A 22,756-nucleotide genomic window follows, 5' to 3' on the forward strand; every position below is an offset into this window, starting at 1 on the left:
GAGAAAGTGGGCAGCCTTGCCTAGTTCCAGATTTTAGTGGGATCTCACATGTCATTTTAATAAATGTATTTATATTTTTTTCCATCATTCCCCTGTCCACCACTGCTTACCTCATGCTTCCTGACTCCACTCCCCTTCCTTTTCTCAAGTGGTCCCAACTTCTGCCTAGTAGAGACTAAATCCTCACATTTTGACATGCCAGATCTTCTAGCTCCAGCACTCTATGAAGTAGCTTAGCACTAAAACAGTTTTGAGGATGTTGAAAAAGCAGTGGAACAGAGAGACGTAATAGTGTGCTCCATCTCTCTTTTGCCTTCTAATTTCTAGTTTCCTGATTAGTCTTAGTTCTTGTAGTTGAAAAATCATCATCTCTTCCCCTCCAAATTGATGTTCCCAGAGAAGAAGCTGATTTTGCCTAATTTTCTCAACCCTGAGAAGGTCAGGAGCTCTCTTCTTGCTTATTGAGGGCAAATGATCAGTACAGAGTCGGCAGAAGGCCAGATAGAGTATATTCTTGACTCTGTGGCTGTGTGGTTTCCATTGGATATGAATATGTAGTCTTAGGATAAAGAATTCAATGGAAAATTTAATGGACAGAGGCTATATTCTAGTAAATACCTAACCCCTTCCCCACAACAAAAGGTCTAGACTTGGCCCAGGCGGGCTCAGGTAAGGGTCAACCTCACCATTCTTCACTACTTAGGAGTTATTCTATCTTCTTGACTACCATTATCTTTTGACTGCGGTCTGGAGTCTCACTCAGTTCTTGCCTTCTCTCTATGCCTGGGTTTCCTGCTGCTTTGAGGATTGAGATGATCCTTGTGAAACAGTTACATCTGTGAATGTATCCCGTTACTGGTTTTAACAAATGCTAAGGGAGGTTTTTGAGAGGTCTAGAGACAAGTAAGAACTAGACTTCCCCATTCAAAACTGTAGGATGCTTAAGAGATAGAGCCATTCCCTGTTTTCTTCATGAAATACTTTTACCTCATGAGACTGTTGAGGCTTAATACCTATAGCCAAGAACCCAGCCCAAGTCTGTTGGATTCCACCTACCTCACCATGTCACTGTAAAGCAATTAAGAGCTACAAAAAGAAGTGTGGCCCTCCTGCAGGCACTGACCTACCACCAATATCGTACAGAGGCAGCAATAGTCTTGTGTGGCCAAGGTGGTCCTTAACTCTTGTGTGAGCTTTCCTTGTGCTAGCTTCTCCCATCTTCTCACTGAGAGACCCTATAAAAAAACATAACCAGAGGCCCAAGAAATGACGACTTAGAAGACAAGGAAATTGATTTTCAAGTATTCCCTACAACTTGCTCATGATAATCTGATTTACATACCTTAACTGTAATTCAGAATTAGAGACTATTTCCCAAAGAAACATAGAACATGGAAATCAAATCACCATGCAAACCAAATCCCATTGATTTTTTTTTTCTGTGAAACTTTTTTAGAAACTCCATGTTCTTGCCACCATTTTAAGACCTTTTGTACAATTAAGGGTCAATAATCCACCTTCTCCCAAAATCATAGCATTGGGTGAACCTGTCCCATTGTCCCTGGAAGAACCTCACCTAGCATTTTTCCAAATAACCTCCCTTACAGTCATGAAAGGCTCATCCAGGACTGTAGACTTTGGTCACATAGTTTTATTACCAGATAATGTCAGACATGAGTCTTGATGTATAGCACTTCAAGTGGGTTAAGTGTTTCAAGTACAACACAATGAAAATGGACACCCAAGGATAAGGTAGGTAGTCGGGTATAGTGGTGGACACATTTAGTCCTTATTCTCGGGAGGCAGAGGCAGATAAATCTCTGAGTTTGAGGCCAGCCTGGTTACATAGTTCCGGGACAGCCAGGGCTAGATACTGAGACCCTGTCTCAAAAAAGAGGGGGGCGGGAAGGAGGAGGAGAGACTGGAGAGTATAAAGTAGTCACTTTTTCCTGTGATGACGAGCCTCCATCATTGCCTAAAGCGAGAACCTGTTTTTCACCCTTCGACACAGAAAGTGTGTTCAGCATACTGTCTATACTTCTAAAACAATATTTGGTGTGTCGTGGGGCATGCATGCCTCAGCAGTACATTTGTAGGTCAGATGACAAGCTCTGTAGTAGTTCCCTCCTGTCATTGTGTGTTCCAGTTTTCACCTGAAGTCATCAGGCTTATATGTTAAGTGCCTTTACCTATTTGTCAGCCCACCCACTCCCACTTATTTTTAAACGTTAAGGCTGGCCTGGAGTTCACTGAATAGCTGAGGATGGTAATGGTGGGAATATAGGTGTGTGCCCGCACACCCAGCCAGTCAAGGTATTTCTTATCTTGGAATGTGTCCCACTCAGCTCTGTCTTCACATCCCAGGCTACAGGACTTCCCTTTGTTCCTGTAGCATTTTATTTCTTTCATTGTTCAAACAGTACTTAATAATGGCATTCAGTAGGTTTAGGGTTTTGTGACTTGGCTCTACCAAGTGAAAAAAGAACTTATTAAGAGGCACAGACCCAGCAACCTATGGCTCCTTCCCCTTGCTGTTTATGGTGACACAGTAGGTAAGGAAGGGAAGGGGTGATTGTGGCAAGGCCACAGTAGTGAAACCTTGCTTTTCTCCCCTGTGGCTTCACAGGTGAGGCAGCTGCAGGAAGATGCAGCCCGCCTCCAGGCAGCCTATGCAGGGGACAAGGCTGATGACATCCAGAAGCGTGAGAATGAGGTCCTGGAAGCCTGGAAGTCCCTGCTGGATGCTTGTGAGGGTCGCAGGGTGCGGCTGGTAGACACAGGAGACAAGTTCCGCTTCTTCAGCATGGTGCGTGACCTCATGCTCTGGATGGAAGATGTCATCCGGCAGATCGAGGCCCAGGAGAAACCACGGTAAGGCTCCCTCCGGGCCACAGAGGTGTGGGTATTCAGAGAAGAGCTCCACTGCTTCTGTTCTCTACCACACACCGCTGCCATGGGAAGAAGGAGCCACGGTGGTGCTCATTTCCTCTAGATTCTTACTCCCACACGCCCACGTGGCACACTCACCCACACCTTCCCACTCAGGCATTCTGGAGTTATTTTTCTGTATCTTTGTTATATTAGAAGTCTCTGTGTCCATGCATATCACAAAGGTGATATTCACCCTTGACATTTGTTTCAAGTGTCCGGAACTGATTAGCGTCTTTCCTTTAGTTTGGTTTCTTTCAAAGCAGTGAACATTTTAATAGATGACTAGAGGTATCAGCTTCCTGAGTGCTTTTCTCCACATCTGGCTTTGTATTTCTTTATGTCTCAACTGTTCCATCAGGCTGTTCTTTGTTGGAACTGCCTTTGTGCCTTCTCAAAGGAGTGTCTGCCTGCATTGTATCTTGTATGCACTTAAAGATGCCTTTCTTTGAAAGTTATCGAGTTAGCCAGTCCTGAGTTAAGCGTTACTGAGCTTTAGTGATTTGGCCTGAGTTTGGGCTGCAAATCAGCCCTAAAAAAGACAATTAGGCTGTCAGTTTCCTTCAAATTATGAGTTTTAAAACCTACATGTTTATTTGAAAAGCTTCATCTTTCAAAGGTGATGTTACTTTCTTACAGGGATGTGTCATCTGTTGAACTGTTAATGAATAATCATCAAGGTATCAAAGCTGAAATTGATGCTCGTAATGACAGCTTTACAGCCTGCATTGAACTTGGGAAATCCCTGCTGGCACGGAAACACTATGCTTCTGAGGAGGTAGGATGCTGCTTTGCTTTGGGACCTGATGTGAACTCAGCCAGTGTTGGCATGTAAAAGGATTTTATTTTGCACCTGTGTCTTTGAAGTCTCCCACAATCTACAGGGACTGATTCCAGGACTTCTGTGAACACTAGAATCCACAGATGGTTAGATACCGTATGTAAAATGACATAGGACTTATTCATAACTTTACAACATCTCTGGACCCTGTGTAATACCTAACACAGGGTAAATCGCTGCTGTACTATAGTAAGGGATGACAAAAGCCAAGTCTGTGTGTTCAGTGTAGTTGCAGTTTTTCTAATATTTTCATTCTGTGTAGTTGTGTGCTTGAGCACAGGACCTACTTCAACAGGGCCTACAATACATGTGCATCATTTTGAAGCTTATTCTGTCTGCCTAGAATAACTGTTACATAAAACTGTAGACCCAAAACTGGTAATTGTTTGTGCAGAGATAATTTTTGAGGGGTCCGGGTGTAAAAACAGCCTGTGAGTTCATCGGTGGGATGGCTCGGGCTATCACTCAACTCTACATTGCATTTGGCTGGTGACTGCAGCTCTGGTCAGAACAGCGGCACTTATGTCCCTTCTGTAGCATCCTTCACAGGAATGGATGTCTCTCAGAAAAGCCAAGGCTTTGTCGGCATCACTGTTCTCCTCCTCATCAGCGTTACTGTTTCAGGAAGCCCCAGGGGTTTTTGCTACCTCAGCACAGGCAGCTTTGAATAGAACTCCCACCCCTTCTAGAAAAATAGCTATATTTTCTCTCCATACTCAAGACATGAAATAAAACATTTAAGCTGATACTTAGTAGCTTAGGGGAAAATAAATTTTCTTGTACAAAGTGCTCATCTGGGACAGACAAAAGGTTGCAGTGTTTTATTAAGGCCTTTGTTTTTGTGCAGATCAAGGAAAAGTTACTGCAGTTGACTGAGAAAAGAAAAGAAATGATTGACAAGTGGGAAGACCGGTGGGAGTGGTTAAGACTGAGTAAGGACATGTGTTCTTCATTTGCTTTTCTGTTCTTTCTGTGTATCCATGGAAATACATGTGTATACAAGCCAATCATTCTGCTTTAATTAATGTTATATTATTACTTAATGATTCTGAAGTTTTAAATGTTTCTTTCTCAGTGTATTCACCCTGAATATTGTTTTTAAGAAGTTCTTGGGGCTGGCTGAAGAGATGGCTCAGCAGTTATGAGCACCCACTGCTCTTCCAGAGGCCCTGAGTTTGGTTCCCAGCACCCAAGTCAGAGGCTCACCTCCTGTCCATCTCCAGCTCCAGAGCATCTCAACATCTCTAATTTCTGTGTGCACCTGTACTCAGATGAGTGTATGTGCACACACACACACACACACACACACACACACACAAAATAAAGTATGCAGGGTGTAGTGGTGTACTCCTTTAATCACTCAAGAGTCGGAGAAATGCGGTTCTCTGTGAGATCAAGGCTAGCATAATTTACATAGCAAGATATAAGAACAGATAGGAATATGAAGAGAGTGTCTCTAAAAAACAAAAATAAAATAATACAAGTAATCTCTTTCCCCTTCCTTTTTCCCTCTCCCTTCCCCTCTCTCTCCCTTCTTTTCTTTACCTCTCTCTACTTTCCTCTCCATCTCCCTCTCTCCCCCTCTCCCACTTCCTCTCTCCCTCTATTTTCCCCTCCCTCTCTGCCTCTCTCCCCTTTCTTCCCTCTTTCCCCCTTTCTCCCTCTCTCCATCTTCTTCTCTTTCCCTCTTCCTCTCCCTCCCTTCTCTGTATAATCCCAGTTTACCTGGAACTATGAGCCTTCACTGGACTCAAAATGTATTTAAGAATAGTACTTCATGGATTTGAACATTAAAAGTAGTTCAATTCAAGCTTTTTAAAAAAAAAAAAAACAACAAAAAACTATATTCTAACATACTGTGTTGATACTTAGGCTCTGTCTTGTGTTCTAGCCTCATTCCTATATATTGTAGACTCTTAGTAAAAACTAAAGTTGTGTAAAAAAAAAACCCAATTGGGCCCAGAGCCCTCTAATGTTCTATTTGGGGCCATTGTGTTATTGAGGACTTCATTTGCAGACTTTGAAAACTCTGGGTCAGTTTCATTCTGTGTAGCAAAACCTGTGTCATACCTGCTATGAACTGGATAACAGGGTACAATCTGGGTTTACAGTAATGACTTACCTGCTACCTACCTTGAAGAATTGACAGTTCCCTAGTTTATTGTCAATTAATAAGTTATGGGGTCCATCATAATGTCAAAGTGAGATGGCTGGCCTTTTCCTGGCTCAGTGATGTTCCACACAGTAGGTTCTTATCCAACTGGCCCCAGACACTGCTGAGTGAGATGCTTAATGTGCACTGGCAGTCTAGTTAAGCCAGGTTCTAGTCCACTTCCTCATAACTGCATCAGGAGAAGAGCTTTTCCTGTCTTTCCCCTTTGTTAGTATTCCTACCCTCTCAATCCAAGAGAAAACTGGATTTCAGCCTAATACAAGCTTCTATGTGGGTTCCTGCCTCACCTGCATAGTCTGGCATGAATAGGTTGTTTGTTCTGTGAGGGCTCTGAGATCTGATCTTTTTGAATTAGGGACATATGACCAGAGTAAATTCTAGGCCTGTATAGTCTACCTGAGAGCCACTGTCCACATACGAGTCTTGGAAAATAGAAATCATCTTAAATTTTTGTAGTATGTGCTTACTTATAAAATTTAACTTGTATTCATATTTGGTAAACAGATAAAGGTATTGTGTTAAAATACTATTCTTTTAGTATATTAAGTTAAATCAAAATCTAGTTAAAGTAATTACCCCTATTCTTGCAATGTTCTTGCCTGTATGGCTCACTGTGTTTACAATTGATGGCATTTGGTGTCATAAATGATAAAATGGCTATGCTTAGGGCGGTGCCATTGTATGGCCCATGACAGACACTCACGCTTGATACCCTGTGCAGTTTTGGAGGTCCATCAGTTCTCAAGGGATGCCAGTGTGGCAGAGGCTTGGCTGCTCGGACAGGAACCATACCTATCCAGCCGTGAAATTGGCCAGAGTGTAGACGAAGTGGAGAAGCTTATTAAGCGCCATGAGGCGTTTGAAAAGTCTGCAGCGACCTGGGATGAGAGATTCTCTGCTCTGGAAAGGCTGACAACAGTAAGTGTCCAAGCATGTCTGGCACAGTACTTCGCCTATTTTTGTGAATTTTAGGAATCACATGGACATCAGATCATGTCTTGATCTTGGACTACTATTAAATCATCTCCATTCCAGATAATGTCTCTGCCAGCCAAAACTTTACTGCAGAGGTTGAGCACTGGTCTTTCTTCTTCTGAAACTTTTATTCTCATAGCATATGGACTCTTGCTGTCAGTACTTCCAGGGTGTGTGTGTATGCATATGTATTAAAACAATTCTAACACAATACATGAATTGCTCGTAGACTGGATTCGTTTCAGGAAGACTATTCTGTGGCTTTAATTCCTTTTCCCTGTTTCTCTACTACAATACAGATGGCTTCCTTGAACACTTTTGTGGGTCCATGGTAGGTTTTTATTGAGACTTCATGGAAAGTCTGACTTAAACCCCACACCTCCCCAGCAACTTTTCCCTCTCAACAAAGTTAAGAAGATGCAGAGTTAATTTTGAAATCTCTATTCCCAGAGGGAAATGAACCATCCAAAGGAGTTTTCCAGCAAGGGGTAGACAGCCCTCCATTCCCTGCAGTTTTAGCTTGTAGCTATGGTGTTCATGGACATAATGCCATTGTATTTGGAGTGTTGACCTTTGAGGTTGTCCAGTATGAACCATTGTAGAAAAAGTCTCCTGGGTTTCTAGAATGTTTTTCTAAAGCAGCAAAGGTCTTAGCCCTGATAAACAGCAGGCTGTTCTTCTGTAGTTGGAGCTACTGGAAGTGCGAAGACAGCAAGAGGAAGAAGAAAAAAAGAGGCGGCCACCTTCTCCGGACCCAAACACGAAGGTTTCAGAGGAGGCTGAGTCCCAGCAATGGTGAGGCACTGGAAGCATAAGAGGCTAAAACTTTGGTTGTGGTGGCAAGTGAGATTATGGGGCATCTGTCTTAAGTCTTGTAGAGCCAGGAACATATACTTCCTGTTCAGTGTCTCATCTATACTATTGAGAATTATGTAGCCATTGCCAAGTGACAGTTAAGAACAGTCACATGACAGAGTGAAATGTAGAGGAGGAGGACCACCAGAACACACAGACACATTTCTCTGGGTGACTCATTGTATAGAGGCACCACTGAGATTTCAAGCCAGTGATTCTGTGATAGGGAAGAACTGATTTCCTATTTGCAGAAGGTTGTAAGCTCCATGAAAATGTCTAAAGTGGATTTATAAGGTGGGGGTGGTGACAGAGTGTTTCTGAAGGCTTAACTCTATTTTAGGGACTGTCTAAAACACTTAGAAGTACCAGATGTAACAACATGACATTGTGTGGAAGAAGGTGTTTACACTTGGTTTTTCCTTCTCTCTTCCCTTCTTTCTCTTCCCCTCTACCTTCCCCTTCTCTTTTCTAATCTCACCCTAACAGGGATGCTTCAAAAGGAGGCCAAGTTTCCCAGAATGGTTTGCCGGCTGAGCAGGGATCTCCACGGGTTAGTTACCGCTCTCAAACGTACCAAAACTACAAAAACTTTAATAGCAGACGGACAGCCAGTGACCATTCGTGGTCTGGACTGTGAAGTTCACTACCATTTGTCAAGAACCACTCTGTCCACATCCTTTGACCTTTTGGCTTCCACGTCACCCAGAGTGTTAAGATTTTTACTTAATCCACAGCTTTCCTTGATTTCATATTTGTTTGCATCTAATTTATGTTCATTTGGATCCTCATTGCGTCAAAGCAGCATACTTAATTTTTGTTTATTTATTGTGAGCTTTTTACTTTAAGATTTTACATGGGTAATCAAAATTAAATTATAAGATAATGAAATTAGACTCTTAACAGGTACGGCACACACAAGTTACACAGTACTCTGCTATAGGTGCTGTATTACTTACAAGTATTATTAACCTATTGGCTTCCATCGTATAGTAGTTTAGTAACTATGAAGACCGGTTTGTAAGGAAAGGTTAGGCCTGCAGATGTTCTGTAACATTCCATGGAGAATGCGTTCATCAAACAGCCCAAAAGAAGCTAAATTTTGTTGGGAAGCTGTTTAAGTTTTAGGTGCAGGACCCCAAATGTTCTGAGACCTTTGGGCCATTTATTACTTTGTACAAGCCCAATAATCCTCTTTTCTGCCAAGTCCTCAACCCAGAAATGTAGGCTTCTGTGCGCCACATGGCACAGCCCACTGATTGCTGCCACCAGCTCTGTCTTGGTCAATGTCACCACTGCCAACTTGGGATGTGGCAGATGCCAGCAGCTCTTATCAGTCAGAGTCTTCAGGGTATCAAGCTGTTCTGATTTTTTTAGGCAAATAGAACAAAAGCCATTTTGGTTCATCCTAATCACTTGAATGGTAGACTCAATGCCCTGTGTGTGGCAGGGAGCACTTGTAGAGCTGTCCTGTCCTTAGAGGGCTACTTCAGTGTCTCTACTGACAGAAACTCCTGGGTCTCAAGTGAGTCTCGAAGTTCTCTAGTAAGGAGTTCTCAGGATGGCATATATTGGGCCACTAGCAGGGATTGAAAACATTTTAACAGAAATCCTTTTTCTTAGGAGTAAAAGCTGATAAAAGGGGTGATTTCCTGGTTCTGATCAAAACCAGACCAAACCCTCATTGCAGCAAAGCCTTGCAAGACACTCCCTTGTTCATTTGCCATATTTAGATGTCTTAGTGGAGTCAGAGCCCTGTTTGGTATGTGTTTTTCATGAGCTAAGTCTAAATTGTCTTTTCATTTCATGATGCATTTTTTTTTCTCTTTTGTCAGGATAACATCATATAGCATCTTGTTTGTTTTTCCTAATCTCTATGTACATATCTATCTACCTGTAACCGTAGATAGGTATCTAGATAGATAGCAAGCTTCTTAAGCTCTGGGCTAGTACGCATCCTTATTGGGTCTCTGCCTTAAAACACATCCAAATTTATATTAGAAAAAAAACTGTATCTTTTTCTTTGGTCACTAGGATCCCCTGACCATGTCTTTATGGCCACAAATCGTACTGTGTCACTGATCATATGTATGTGTGTGTGTGTGTGTGTGTATATATATATATATCCATACATACATGATCATACTTACTTATAGATGATGTTTCCATATATGTGCTGTGTGTTTTTGTATCATCCAGACTGATACCAAATTTTTAGGGCTTTTTTTTTTTTTAACAAAGACAAAACACACATAAGCACACAAAACGGGAGTGTTATGATACTGTTTAGCATTTGCTCTGCTGCCTATTTTTCTCTGTGTTTAATTAGCAATTGGATTGTATTGGAAGAAGAAAGGCAGTTTCGTTGTTTTGGATGATGATGCAGAGACTCATGTTAATGAACTCGGAAATGGTGTTGCTTCCTGTACTTTGAAAACCAATCAGGTGTTTCCTGCGCTACTACTTGTCATGTTGCGTTCATGTTGACATCCTGATTTCACTGCCTCAGATGTGCCTGGCCACAAAAGCACTCTGAACTAATTGCTAAAGAGAAGCAACAATATGTGGGGGGGGGGTTGATCACATACATGTACCATCGTGTGATCGTAGTACTGTGATTTGCTTTTGACGTCTGTCCTAGTGATGTGTGTTGTCTGCTGGCATGCTTGCAGCACATGTCCAGTAAAGGTCATTTTGTTTCTTTATTTGTTGGCATGCTTACAACACATGTCCATTAAAGTTCATTTTGTCCTTTTATTTTCATTGTTTTCTTGGTTAGTGATTTCATTTGCATAAACATTAATTATCTCTGCATACTGGTGTGGGGTTTTCTCTTTCCTTCTAACTCCAGAGAAAAAAATTTTTGCTGCAGAATTTCCAACAGAAGAGACTTCTTGTCTTCAACTACCTTGAAGTGTAACCAGCTCTGATAAATTATAGCCATTTCTAGATAAACTTCGGCCCACCCAGCCACTAGTGTTTTCCGCGTCAAAGCTGCAGCACTAAATTTTTTTTTACCTGGTGTCTGTATGTACTAACCCTGTTTCTCCCCACTCACACCGGCTCAGCCTTCCACACCAACTCACATGTGCTCCTTACATGAGTTTCCTGAGATTCCACTAGAGGAGATTTGTCAACTGTAAGACCCCTCAACATTCTTTTGACTTGGGCTTTGATTATTTTTCCTCCTCCAAAACAGTGAAAGGGGAATCCAGGTGGAGAGGGGATACCTGGCAATCCTCGCCACTGGCCGGAGGATTGGGAGTTCGAGCCCATCCTGGGCAACAAAGCAAGGCAAAGACAAGAGAGGAGGGGAAAGAGTGGTTGCTCCCATGCCTGCAGGCTGCTGCTTTCACAGCCAGGCCAGCTAAGCACTCTGTCCCCCACCCAGTGTCCTTCTGCCCTGATAATCCATTTACCATATTGTCATGAGAATAGAGAATTTAAATCAAAAACAACCTTAAGATTGCATAGTCTCCAGTCAAACCCTAAACCTTGATGCTAATTATGCTAGTTTACCTAAGTTTATAATTTCATACGCTTCTACCAAGTTCTCATTACTATTTTTCCAGAAAATTAGCTTTATTTAAAATAAGCAGGCTCCATCAATCTAGATAATACCTAAGCAAGAGAGCTGACAGATCTGAGTTTTGAAGTGGGGGTGGCCAGTCTACCGCTTACACTGTCAAGGTTGCTGCTAGCTGGGTGTCACTCTGACTCTGGGCAGCAGTGGTGGGGACTGTAGCTAATGACTGTGCCATTGATACGTCCATGTCTTGTCTGTGTATGAGGGGTGCAGGTTGTCTGTAATCTACTAAAGCATCGGCCACACCCAGCTTTAGTAACTTGCTAATCCATGCCCTGGGTATACCAGCCAGGGGCTGCTACAGTTAATGGTACACAGGCCGAAAACGATAATGAATCAAGACCCTACTACATTTCCAAAGCCGAAAAACCGTGTGGGTTACAATTTAAGTGAGCTTGGGAAGGAACGCTCCTGAAGACGTCTCCAGACTGAAGGGTCAAAGCCGCTGGAAGCCTGGCTGTCTCTGGGCTCCCTTCTCAGTGCAGCAAGGCACCGTGATCAACCACCCGTGATGGGGAAGGCCCTGGTTCAGTCTTTGTTTGGGGGTAAATAGCTGTGTGGTATTGAGTGACTGTGATTGGCTTTTTCTTCAGCTCCTTTAACACAAACTACAACCCACTCACAATCAACTTGGGCAGATGTGGTTCAGTTGATGTTTGTGGACTTGCCTCATTTTCTTCCAGCTCTTAAGTTCCAAAGTCTAACGGGGATGGTAGATGTGACATGCATGAGTGTTGTCCTAATTTCTGCATGTGTTTATGGTGATCTGGAGAGGAGGGGTGTGGGAGAAGAACTAGGGAGCCTCTTTCAGAAGCCAAAGGTGTTTACTTGTTGCATCTGGGGGAATGCTGTATAGTTCTGATAGGATTGTCTCTCCATCTGTTTGTGAATGCCCTTTCGCTTCAACTTCAGCCCTTCTGATGATGCCCTTGGATGTAAGGTGGCTGCTGTATAACGTCCACTCTCATACTTAATATGTCTGATTGTTTCCGTTGTCTTTGTGTTTTAAAGTAACCATGAGAGGAGATGATCTGAGTATGTTAGTGAGAATGGAGTAATCAGAGGAGTAGAGTGCAGTAAAACTCATACTGGCATTTCGCTTTTCTCATTTCCCCGCAAGTGGGTGGGCATTAATCCATTCCCACCTTCTAATGTCCTTGGTGTCCAGCTGGCTTTGCAGGGTGTGCACTGGTTTTACTGCACTGCCTCCATCTGTGCCAGGCATTTATACACAGCCATGTGTGCGAGTCAGAGCGTATGTGGTCCTCCCTTGCTCTTGGGTTCTCTGAATGGCCTCTCTGCTGTCCCTAGATGGCAGGAACCATGGAAACAAGTGAAATGGTCAATGGTGCTGCTGAGCAGAGGACAAGCTCCAAAGAGTCCAGTCCTGTTCCCTCTCCCACCTCGGACCGAAAGGCCAAATCTGCACTTCCGGCCCAGAGTGCTGCCACCCTGCCAGCCAGGACCCTGGAGACGCCCGCTGCCCAGATGGAAGGCTTCCTCAATCGGAAGCATGAGTGGGAGGCCCATAATAAGAAAGCCTCGAGCAGGTAAAGGCAGCACATGAGGAAAGTGGGGAGTGAAATCACCCGTGGGAAGGTGACCCAGGGTCTCACAGGACTGGCATTCTGAAGGTCAGAGCTTGTCATTCTTGTGTGACCAGTGTGTTGAGAATCGGAGTGAGAGTGACACTCAGTTCAGGAGATGTAGTGGGCAGGAATCGCAGGAGTGGCCTGAGGCTTTGCCTGAGGAGGAGCTCACCATAGCAAAGTTGAACAGTCTCCTGAAGTGAAGTGACTTCATTGTAGGGTTCCTAGTAGGTAGGATACAGCATTCACAGGTACTCACTTCTCCATATGAGTCTTCAGATGACCGTCTCCCACCAGTCTCTAAGTTTATTATTTAGCTGATGAAATAGTAGAAGCTCTGAGAGGTTGTAAAAAAGCATACTTTTTTAGACATCTAGTAAATAGTAAAACTGAGATGAAAGTGACATCTAATTCCAAAGCTCATACACTTAGCTGGTCTACCATATGTCTACTGTACAAAGGACTTGTGTCTGTGTTGGATAAGGATACAGTCTGATGTTCTCATTAAGTTATAGTGTACTGATGGTTTGCCCCTTGCGTATTGTTGGCACACACCTGAGTGTAGCTCCCCGAAGGGATACCATAAATACTAATGGCCCTGGATCTACCCTTTTATCAGTAGCTGAACCACAGAAAGAATGTCACTTAAGTCTGGGGGAGATTGTGCTTGAGAATAAGGAGCCTTGTCTGTGTTCCTGAACATCAGTGAAAAGCTTCAAAGGCGACATGTGATAGAAGGGACAGCAGCTCACATGTTCTCTGATACAGAGCTGTATCCCTCCCCTGCTGCTCCTCAGGCATATGCGCTGTTCCTAAGAGGTTGGGGCCAGGGCTAATATTTGGTATAGGTTCAGTTTAGAGAGGCTTTGAATAAGGGGTAGCCTGTTTGTGAAGATCTTTCAGCAAAGGTGAGCTCAGAGCCTTGATACTTTTTTCTCTGCTGTACCCGCTCAGGTCCTGGCACAATGTATATTGTGTCATAAATAACCAAGAAATGGGCTTCTATAAAGATGCCAAGGGTGCTGCTTCTGGCATCCCCTACCACAGCGAGGTCCCTGTGAGTTTGAAAGAGGCCATCTGCGAAGTGGCCCTTGATTACAAGAAGAAGAAGCACGTGTTCAAGCTAAGGTGAGAGTTTTCAAGCTCATGGCTGTCTGGGTGTGTTCATCTCACTGAGGTTGGCTTTCCCACCAAGGTACTGTGATGGCCATGCCACCTCCTACGGTCCTCAGTCCCTAAGAAAGTCAATATCCAGTCTACATACAGCCTACTGAGACTTGCTGGATTAATTCTGTGGAACCAACGCCACTCTTCTCTGGGCCTGGTTGTGCGCCTGGACCCAGAGGAAAAGGAGCCTTCATTTTATGACCTGGAACACACCGTTCCCTGACACTGCTGTGGGCCATTAATGTCGCAGTGTATAATGGGAGCTTTAAAGTCCCATTTTGAGTCCTTCTGGCTTATACAGATTAAGGAATTACCATGTTTGCTTACTGTGAGTCATCCTAGAGCCTGAGGAGACAAACAGGAAGTACTTGGTTGGGACAGGCCATCCTCCCCAGCTCTTCCCACACTTCTGCATCCAAATGACTCCTCCTTGTGGAAGACACCCCCTCACACCACGTCCACAGGCATGCTCTTTGTGTTGGGATATAGGCAAACCATCTCATTTCTAAAAGTGTAAAAAGATAAGGCAAGGGGGTGAGAAGGTGCTCAGTGGTCACAGCTCTTGCTGCCAAGCCTGGTTTACAGCCTTCCTTCTCAGAACCCACATGGTGGAAAGGGAAGGGAAAGGAGGAAAGGAAAGGCCCTCTTGCAGGTTGTCTTTTTGACATTCCCGAGTGTGCATGCATACATATATTTTCAAAATACATTTTGTCATGAGAGTCCCAGACAAGTTGACCTCTTAACTGTTCCATCTTCACGCCCCCTCCATGGGCCTCAGAGTCAGTCCTACTTCTGCACCCATAGTACCAGACATCACAGTGCCACACGGCCTCCTGGGTGTGGCTGCTTTCATTTCCATAAGAAAAATCTAGAGGCCATTTTTTTGTTGTCAGTTGGGTAACTCTAGAATTTGCAGATGTGGGAGACACAAACTCAGAAGCTAGAATTTCAAGAGTACTCACCTTTTTTGAAGTTTCTCTTGAATTCATTTCTTAATTCAGAAATTAAGAATCCAAGTGGTATTGGCCATAATAAAGCCAAACCTTCCAGAGGTTGATTTTTTTTTTTTTTTGATCCTTCTGTTGGATTAAAGCACCAGATTGCCTGTGTATATTAGATTTATCTGGTGAATGTGTGACTTCATAATGACCAGGGGCCATTGTCGGGTCAGTGCACATCTCCAGGCCTGGTCATCAGCCCATAGAGAGCTCACCCATGGACTGCTTGTGATCCACCTTGGATAAGGGGATTATGGGATTTTGGTTGGTTGGTTGGGTTGGGTTTGTTTTGTTTTGTTTGATCTGTTTTGTTTTTTGAGACAAAGTTCCTCTGTGCCTGGCTATTTTGGAAATCAAGCTATAGTCCAGGCTTGCCTCAAACTCACAGAGATCCCATCTACCTCTGCCTCCCGAGTACTGGAATTACAAGATGTACACCACCACACCTGGCCTGTATTTTTTAATTAAATTTTTATCTTTCTAATATGAAATTGTTACCTACATAATTATAAAATGTAATTTTCTTGAAATTACAGACTAAGTGATGGAAACGAGTACCTCTTCCAAGCCAAAGATGATGTAAGTTACTACTGTTTTTTTTTTTTTTTTTTTTTTTTCTCAGATATCAAAGTTCGTGGAAGTATTTGTGAGGTGTTCAACTAGACAGTCTTCATAGCCACCAACACTAGGCTAAAAGAAGCAAATATCATCTTGTCCCTCATTAAAGGAGGGAAACTAGAGCAACATCCACTAGATTGACTTAAAACTAGGAGCAAGGAAGGCCCTTGCCTGCTACTCCTTACAGCAAGGCACAGGGAGGTAGCCAGAGTCTGAGTATATGTCCTGATGCCCAGTCCAACGCCTCTACGCTGTACTCCATTACCATTAACCTCTCTTTCTTGGAGAAGAGAAGGTCACCTTGGTGATCATAACATGGGCAGCAATTTAAATTTTAAAAGACCCCTTCCACCAAGAGAGGTAACTCTGGAAAAGGGTGTGGGGACGTATGAGATGGCTTAGTTGGTAAAGGACCTGCCATCAATCTGATGACTTGAGTTTGATCCCCAGGACATACTTTATATAAAGAGAAAATCAACTCTGAAAAATTGTCTTCTAATGAGCATGAACTTATGTGTCTACACACACACACACACACACACACACACACACACACACACACGAAAACATTTTTTTTATTTGAGGAAGAGCACTTTCTAGAATGAGCGTGATACCTCACAGCCTTAGACTAGTCTTCTAGCTCTTGTAGGACTGCGTCCCCAATGGCCTGCAGGTGCAGCACAGTGGGCCCATCTGAGGGGATAGGCCATATCCTCTCTGGTATTGAGAACGTAGACAGGCATTTAAGGACAGTGACCCTAGAGGCACTGCTGCCAAGCCTTCCAGCTATCAGGCTTGGAACGTCATGGAGGTAAGACCAAACTCATGCCCACCCCTCTTGACCAAGTCTTAACCCGTGTCTCTTCCTCTATCCAGGAGGAAATGAACACATGGATCCAGGCTATCTCCTCTGCCATCTCCTCTGACAAACACGACACATCTGCCAGCACCCAGAGTACGCCAGCATCCAGTCGGGCGCAGACCTTACCCACCAGCGTTGTCACCATCACCAGCGAGTCCAGTCCTGGAAAGAGGGAGAAGGATAAAGAGAAAGACAAAGAGAAGAGGTTCAGCCTTTTCGGCAAGAAGAAGTGAACTTCCCTGTTGTCCCACCCTTCTCTTACCTTTAGTAAGAGTCCAGCATGCAAGTTCCGACCAACACATTACTCTGTGCCTAATGTTCCTCCATGTAGTTGATATTTTTCTTTCCTTTTTTTTTTTTTTTTTGAAATAAATTTTTTAATTTATAGAGTATTTCTGAGGGGTGGGGGAAACATACCTAAACACTTTATCTCCAAGTTAAAAATGTTTGAGCTACAGAAGGAAGGCCAGATTTTTTAAATGAAATTATATAGATTAGATCTCAGTATTTAAACTGTTCCTCAATTTTGTGAGGCTGTGTTGGAAATAACCCGCCTCTGATGCTGTTGGTATGCAAGGCAGTGGTGCTTACACAATTATTTCCTGTGCTCTCCAGAGACGATGGACTGATTTCCTGACACTACTCTCCCTTCACTTCCGTGATTACCCTGAGTCTTGACTTATAAATGCCCATGATGGGTGCAGCCTTTATTAAACAGATCGTGTATTCTGATCTCTTGCTGCAACCACAGTGCAGCTCCATGTAAACCTACAGGCCAAACCATTTGTATCCGGCATCACTTACTAACACACGACATGTGGCTTTTCTGCATCAATTGCTGTGACAGTTCAGAATGTCGGTATACAAGAAAGAATAGGAAATTGATAAGGTTTTAAATAATCTGTAATTTCAGTCTCTTTTTTTCTGAAATACATTATATTGTATGTTTGAGATAATTCTAGTACAAAGTATAATAAACTAGATGTATAATAAACCCTTTAAATCATTGCTAAGTGTATAAGTGGAACTGAAGCATTTACTGGACAAAGTAATGTTACTCTAATGGTTACTTGCTTGTGCGTGGCCACACTCTTATAATTTGCTTCATTACCTTGCTATTTGATACATAGTGTGCATTTCTCTGTCACTGTAACTATTATAATGACAAATTTTCATCTTACTGCACAATCAAAATGGCATCTATAGTAATGACCTCCAGAGTCTGAGCTTGGACAGAGAGTGGGCGCTCAGGCCTGGTGCTCCATCATACCACCTGTACCTCTCAACTTTTGCCCTATCTGTTAAATATATGCTATGTCATTAAATGCTTTTAAATCAAGTCTTGTGACTAGCCGGTGTTTTTCCTGTCCAAACATGCCTAATAGGGATCTTGCAAAGCGTGTGTGTGTGTGTGTGTGTGTGTGTGTGTGTGTGTGTGTGTGTGTCTTGGCTTTGGAAGCCATAACAAATGAAGAATGAGTAGGAGTGGTGAATGGTGACACGTTTCATGTTTTATAGCCTTAAGACCTGCACAAGAGGCAAATGTTTCATGAAAAAGAACAAGGGATAATGGTAAATACTATAGACCAAGGAAGGCTGTCTTCCCTTACAGAACAAAAGCCATCCTTGGTAATATGCAAACAACTGGACATGGCTGTGGTAGTGTTCACACTGCTCCAGAGTCATAGTTATTTTGAGACTTCCCCAATGTCAAGTTTGCCACAGTGCTTGGGGCTTCTGAGGTGAGCAGTCGGAGGCTATCTTGCTTGTGGTATCTTTCAGATCTAGCAGTCAAGGTTTACTGGTCAGCAGAAAGCACTAGGCAAAGGTTGTTCTGCATTCAGGAACTTGCTGGGCCCTGGCTTATTGTCCCTGTCCCCACACACCCTGGAGGGTGGATGGATATGATGGGGCCACAGAGGCAAAAGGCCTGTGAAAGTTTCCATTTGGCCTTCACTTCTCCCTTTGAGAATTGGTTACACTTTGGAAACCCACTGTATCTCAAGTGGGAATGGAGGCAGAAGAACGCTAGCAGTTTCCTGAAACTAATTCTTTTAAAAGGCCATTTCATCTTACCCAGACACAAAAACTTTCTCTTTGGGGTGTCTGGGTAGGAGGGAGATTTCCACAAGGCACTGAGGCCAAATCCTAGCACACGCAGTCCATTTCCCAGGAGCATCTGCTCAAGAGTGGAGTTACCATTTTAGATTGTTTAGTGAATTACTTCTTTTATTCCCCAAATATAATTTTCTGAGGGAAATCTGTTGCTCAGTGTTTTAAATCTCCCACCCAAAGTCTTCATCTAAGGTAGTGGTTCTCGACCTCTGGGTCAAGATATGAGACATGCATATCAGATACTTATGATTAATAACAGCAAAATTACAATTATGAAGTAGCAACAAAATGTTATGGTTGGGGTCCCTACAATGTGAGGAACTATGTTAAAGGGCCACAGCATTAGGAGTGCTGAGAATTGAATGTAAGAACGGCTTAGATTCTAAGGGCACTGTCCTACCCACTTAATGAAGATGGCATAAAGAATGTGGATTGAAGCCAGTACTTTGTGCACAAATTGGGTGCTTTCTTGCTGCCAGCTGTTAACGTCCCTGCCACATCTTTCCTTGTTGGTTATGACCTTGTTTCTGTGCACATGTGATCATTTTATCTTAGTTTACACCTTACCTTCTGCTCTTTGAGATCAGGGTGGTTAAACTAGGATTCCTACCAGCACCATGTCAAATATCCCCCATTACTTCTGCCAAGCACCCTCTATGTGCCAGCCACTCCAGGAAGCAGTGCTCAGGGGTATAAGTGCCACACTCCTTGCTATGTGCTCCAGCCTCTCTTGACCTCAGGAGGGACTAGATTTCAGAGGTGAACACCACTGTATATAACTCAAGTTCTGTATACCTGGTAGTACTTTGCTTTTGAACACATTTACTAACATACTTAAGCTGTCCTCGGGCTGTCCTGGAACTCACTCTGTAGTCCAGGCTGCCCTCACACTTAGAGATCTGCCTGCCTCTGCTTCCCAAGTAGCAATCGCAGATCTTAATATTCCCCCTTTATTTTCCAACCACAACTGACTTGGGAGAAGACACTGGTTACTAAATAGGAAGGGCTTCAAGGGGCCCTGTTCTTATTGCTCTTAAGGTACAATCTGCAAAGCTCCCTGCTCCAGAAGTTGGTAGAGGAATACTTCAGATATACCTATAGGTCAACAGAAAAAAGCTGATGTGGGGTGGTACACATGTCCATGTCAAGCTGCAGAGGTTGTTCTTGCAGAGGTGTTCCCAGCACCCACACCTGGCTTCTCAGATCCAGCTGTAGCTATAATTCCAGGAGATGGAACACTGTTTTCTGGTTTCCACAGGCACCAGGCATACATGTGGTACACATACATAAATGCTGGAATACATACATACACATAAATCTTTTAAGTTTACACATTAGCAAAATCCCCATCTTAAGGTTTTCTTGCTGTGAAGAGCCACCATGACCACAACAACATTTAATTGGGGCTGGCTTAGAGTTTCAGAGGTGTAGTCTTTTGTTGTTCATCATTGCAGGAAACATGATGGCATGTAGGTAGACATGGTGCTAGAGAAGGAGTTGAGAGGGTTTTTTTGTTTATTTTAAAATTATATATTATGTATATAATGTTCTGCCTACCTATATGCCTACATGCCAGAAGAGGTTACCAGATCTCATTATGAGAGACCATTTGGATCCTGGGAATTGAACTCAGGATCTCCAGAAGAACACCCAATTGTTCCTAACCTTTGAGCCCAGGAGTTGAGAGTTCTACATCTTGATCCACAGGACTTCCACACTGGGCATAGCTTAAGTGTAGGAGACTTCAAAGCTTGCCCTCACAGTGACACATTTCCTCCAAGTCCACACCTCCTAATAGTGCTATTTCTTTTGAGACAAGCATTCAAACACATGACTGTGGGGGCCATTCCTATTCAACTCACCACACCTGCCAAAGGATCAGCAAGAAAAACACTAGGCAGGAAGAATAGAGAAGAAGCTTGCTTACTTGTTTGACCTGTGCCTGCTCCTTGGTGTGCTCTGTTCATTGTGTTTCAGCAGAGATGGGCTGGACAGTGGTAATGTTGGGCACTAGAAGCAAGTTTGGAAATAAGGTCCTCCAAGAAAAGGCAGGAAGGAGGCAGAATGTCCTACATTCCTTGGGAGGGGGAGGATTTAAACTTGGGAATAGGACCTGTTCACCTAAATTAAGACATTTAGCATGGTTGGAAGGGAGAAGGAAGAAGAGCCCTGATATTGTCCTTGGGTTCTAGGGCTGAAGGGCCCAAGAGAAGTGCCATTGCCACTTTGGCTGTAACCAGCATTTACAAGTGTTAGTTGATAGTGCACATATGAGGTGCTCCCCTTAGTCATCTACTCTTGTTACCTCATTCATGTGACCTCAGAGTGATGCTACAGTCACTGAGGTATTGCTACTACTAAGAGCAGAAGTGTCACCACAAAGGGAAGACACCCCTGCCAGAGCTGGTGCACCAAGACCATGGATGGTGTCTGAAGCTTCAACAAGGCCTTCCTGACCTTATGACTGTATGTCTTACGGCCTCGTCTTCACTCATCTGTGTTATGTCTTGATCTTGGAAGGAGGATGTTTGTCTGGTTTCTCTTTGGTGTAGGCCTAGCCTCTGTGGATGTAGCGTTGAACATGAGCATACTATCCAGAAGAAAGAAGTGCTTTGCTAGGAAGTGAGGAGCTGGAGCAGAATCAAGCATGCAAGAACAACCCTTAGGTCAGTCAGCCGATGATATGATCTGGAGCTGAGCAACTGGTTCTACTTGTTTCCTCTCTTTGTTCTTAGAAAATGACTTTATCTTGCTAATAATAACAGGTAACATTGGCTATGATGTCATGCCAAGCAAAATGCTGAGCTTGCGAGTTATGTTATCTGCAACTGTGATAACATCTTGATTGCATAGGGATGTACATACTGTTTACCATTTGTGCTTAGACAAATAATTCTAGGGACTGGAATTCTGACACCCTCTCCAGTACTCACTCTCACTCTGTACCCTCTGCATTCCTTCCTGTTCCTCTGAGCTGAGAAGCAATGGCCTTGAAAATGCCAGCAAAGGAGAAGCTAATGGTGACCCACCACCATCCTGAGGGCAGGCAATCTTGGAAAGGGATATGGGATGGTTGATGTCTGGAACTGACTCTCAGGGGTTTACGTTTTAAGCTGTTTGTGGCACTGCTTTCAGGGTTTTCAAGCCTGGCTGAGGGAATTAGACCTCTGGGGTATTTGAAAGTCAGAACTGCTGCTCTGGTTTCTACCCATTTTTGTTTCCTAGTCTCAGTGAATATTCAATAGCCTAACACTCCTGCCACAATGGACTAAAACTACTGAAACCATGAGGCAAAATTAAATTTTCCTACCTTGTTTCTGTTAGACATTGCTGTCACAGCTACAGGGAAAATGACTAATACAGACCACAGAAGCTCTGCTGTGTTTACTCAACAGCTGTGCAAACCCAGACTGATTGATTGATTGATCAATCGATCTTTTTGTAGGTAGAAACTCCTAGACAATCTTCTTGCCTCTGCCTAGGCCAAACCTAGGTTCCTGTGTGTGGTGTGTTATGTGGTACTATGCAGATGCATAGGTATGCAAGTATGTGGTGGCCCAAAGACAACCTCAGATACTGTCACTTAGAACTGTTCACCAGCCAGCAAGGGCCCTTTGTCATACCATTACTTTATTTTTTCCTTCCCTGAATTATCAGAACTACAGGTGAATTTTAAATATTAAGACATCTGTTATTCCCAGAAAATCTAAATGAGAACATAGCATCAGGAACCGAGGTAGAAACCATGGAGAAATGCTACTTCCTGGTTTGTTCTTCCTGGCTTCCTCAGTTTGGTTTCCTATATACCACAGGACCAGGCACAGCACTGCCCATGTGAGCTGGACCCTTCCAAAGCAATAAGAAAACACCACCACAGGCTTGCCCACAAGACAATTTGAGGTTTCCTATTCTCAGATCCCTCTAGCTTGTATCAAGTTGACAAAATCTAATCAGGACACAGAACCATATGACTGCCAATGCTTTTTCCAAATGGGTAAATTTCCTCCTACAGTTTCCCAAATTTTCAAAATTATCTTTAATAATTTGTATTT

General features: G+C 43.3%; 1 protein-coding gene across 7 annotated transcripts in view; it reads left to right on the plus strand.

Moving 5' to 3' along the window:
* The window catches only part of Sptbn1 (spectrin beta, non-erythrocytic 1), a 169,275-nt gene extending 151,347 nt beyond the window's left edge, over window positions 1-17,928 (plus strand). For 5 of the 7 annotated variants that reach the window (XM_029545478.1, XM_029545476.1, XM_029545477.1 and 2 more), the window contains 10 exons: window positions 2,627-2,871; window positions 3,568-3,706; window positions 4,617-4,701; window positions 6,664-6,860; window positions 7,603-7,712; window positions 8,259-8,322; window positions 12,667-12,905; window positions 13,899-14,072; window positions 15,646-15,688; window positions 16,604-17,926. In XM_029545478.1, coding sequence (XP_029401338.1) covers window positions 2,627-2,871; window positions 3,568-3,706; window positions 4,617-4,701; window positions 6,664-6,860; window positions 7,603-7,712; window positions 8,259-8,322; window positions 12,667-12,905; window positions 13,899-14,072; window positions 15,646-15,688; window positions 16,604-16,822 — 1,515 coding nt within the window. In that variant the 3' untranslated portion in view covers window positions 16,823-17,926. Of the gene's footprint in view, window positions 1-2,626; window positions 2,872-3,567; window positions 3,707-4,616; window positions 4,702-6,663; window positions 6,861-7,602; window positions 7,713-8,258; window positions 10,023-12,666; window positions 12,906-13,898; window positions 14,073-15,645; window positions 15,689-16,603 lie in introns of those variants that run through there. The other 2 variants (XM_021211374.2, XM_021211375.2) reach the window with 2 other exon arrangements.
* Window positions 17,929-22,756: the final 4,828 nt, after the last annotated feature.

This window comes from Mus pahari, chromosome 13 (genome assembly GCF_900095145.1).
Source record: "Mus pahari chromosome 13, PAHARI_EIJ_v1.1, whole genome shotgun sequence".
Classification (NCBI taxonomy): Eukaryota; Metazoa; Chordata; class Mammalia; order Rodentia; family Muridae; genus Mus; species Mus pahari.